This window comes from Habropoda laboriosa, unplaced genomic scaffold (assembly GCF_001263275.1).
Source record: "Habropoda laboriosa isolate 0110345459 unplaced genomic scaffold, ASM126327v1 scaffold54, whole genome shotgun sequence".
NCBI classification, from domain to species: domain Eukaryota; kingdom Metazoa; phylum Arthropoda; class Insecta; order Hymenoptera; family Apidae; genus Habropoda; species Habropoda laboriosa.
In genome coordinates this window covers 328243-329147 of record NW_017100156.1, presented here as the reverse complement: position 1 = coordinate 329147, position 905 = coordinate 328243, and the positions used below count along the sequence as shown (strand labels likewise).

The 905-nt window shown below is 35.2% G+C and overlaps 1 protein-coding gene across 1 annotated transcript in view; it reads left to right on the top strand.

The window, feature by feature from the left end:
* Positions 1 to 768: 768 nt before the first annotated feature.
* LOC108576550 (splicing factor, arginine/serine-rich 15) overlaps positions 769 to 905 on the top strand; it is a 6724-nt gene continuing 6587 nt past the window's right edge. The window contains exon 1 of the mRNA XM_017939568.1: positions 769 to 778. Coding sequence (XP_017795057.1) covers positions 769 to 778 — 10 coding nt within the window. The remainder of the gene's footprint in view (positions 779 to 905) is intronic.

Sequence of the window (905 nt, the reverse complement as noted above, 5' to 3'; positions counted from 1 at the left end):
TGTACACTACTTATGTGTTATTGCGCAATTCCTATAATATGGATTAAATTCTATGCATATGAATATTATTTTATAATACATTTTGTCAAAATATAACTAATTCTTAAAACATGTTTGCAAAGAAATAAACATTTTTGTACATCTCCATCTAATAATTTATCCCTCTGCATTTTCATTGGTGAAACATAATCGGTATTAAACGAAACTTGTTACCGACCGTGTACAGCGGCATGTGACGTCACGCATCACCGCCCCGTGATGCCTTTCGGGAAATAACGCCGCCATCTTGAGTGGCATGGCCCAGCTAGACAGTGCGCCCTGAGCTGAGACATGCGATTTATCGCGAAAACATTGAACGTCCCGAGAATCACGGATTCCTGTGAAACATAGCAAATCTTTGGTGCTTCGCACCTTCATCAGTATGGAGGCGGTTAAGGCATTTAATGCGGAGGTGAGATAACTTACCCTTGATTCTTCTAGCCCGCCGACTCTCCCTCTTTTTTTCTCATTTCTCTTCTCCCTTTTCTCTTTTCTTTGTATCTTTCGAAGTTGAAAGCAGCACAATTGTAAAACAAAGATGTAGAGGAAATATTTCTCTTGACGTCTTTGGTGATTGTTGTATAAAAAATTGAGTGACTTTCGTGCTCTAAGAATGCTTTGATTTCTAGTATGTGTAAGAGAGAGGGAGAGACCACCTCTATATGTAAGAAAGAGGGAGAGAAATCAAAGGGAACCTTTATTATGATTTAGTATTTGAAATGCACAACAATGGTTATTAGTATTATGTAAAAATTTTTAATTTATGTAATAAAAGAGAATAAATATTTATTCTCCATGTATTTCAATTGTGTTAATAAAAAATGAAAAAATGCAATAAAAGGGAAATTTGTAAAATGATGTTATTA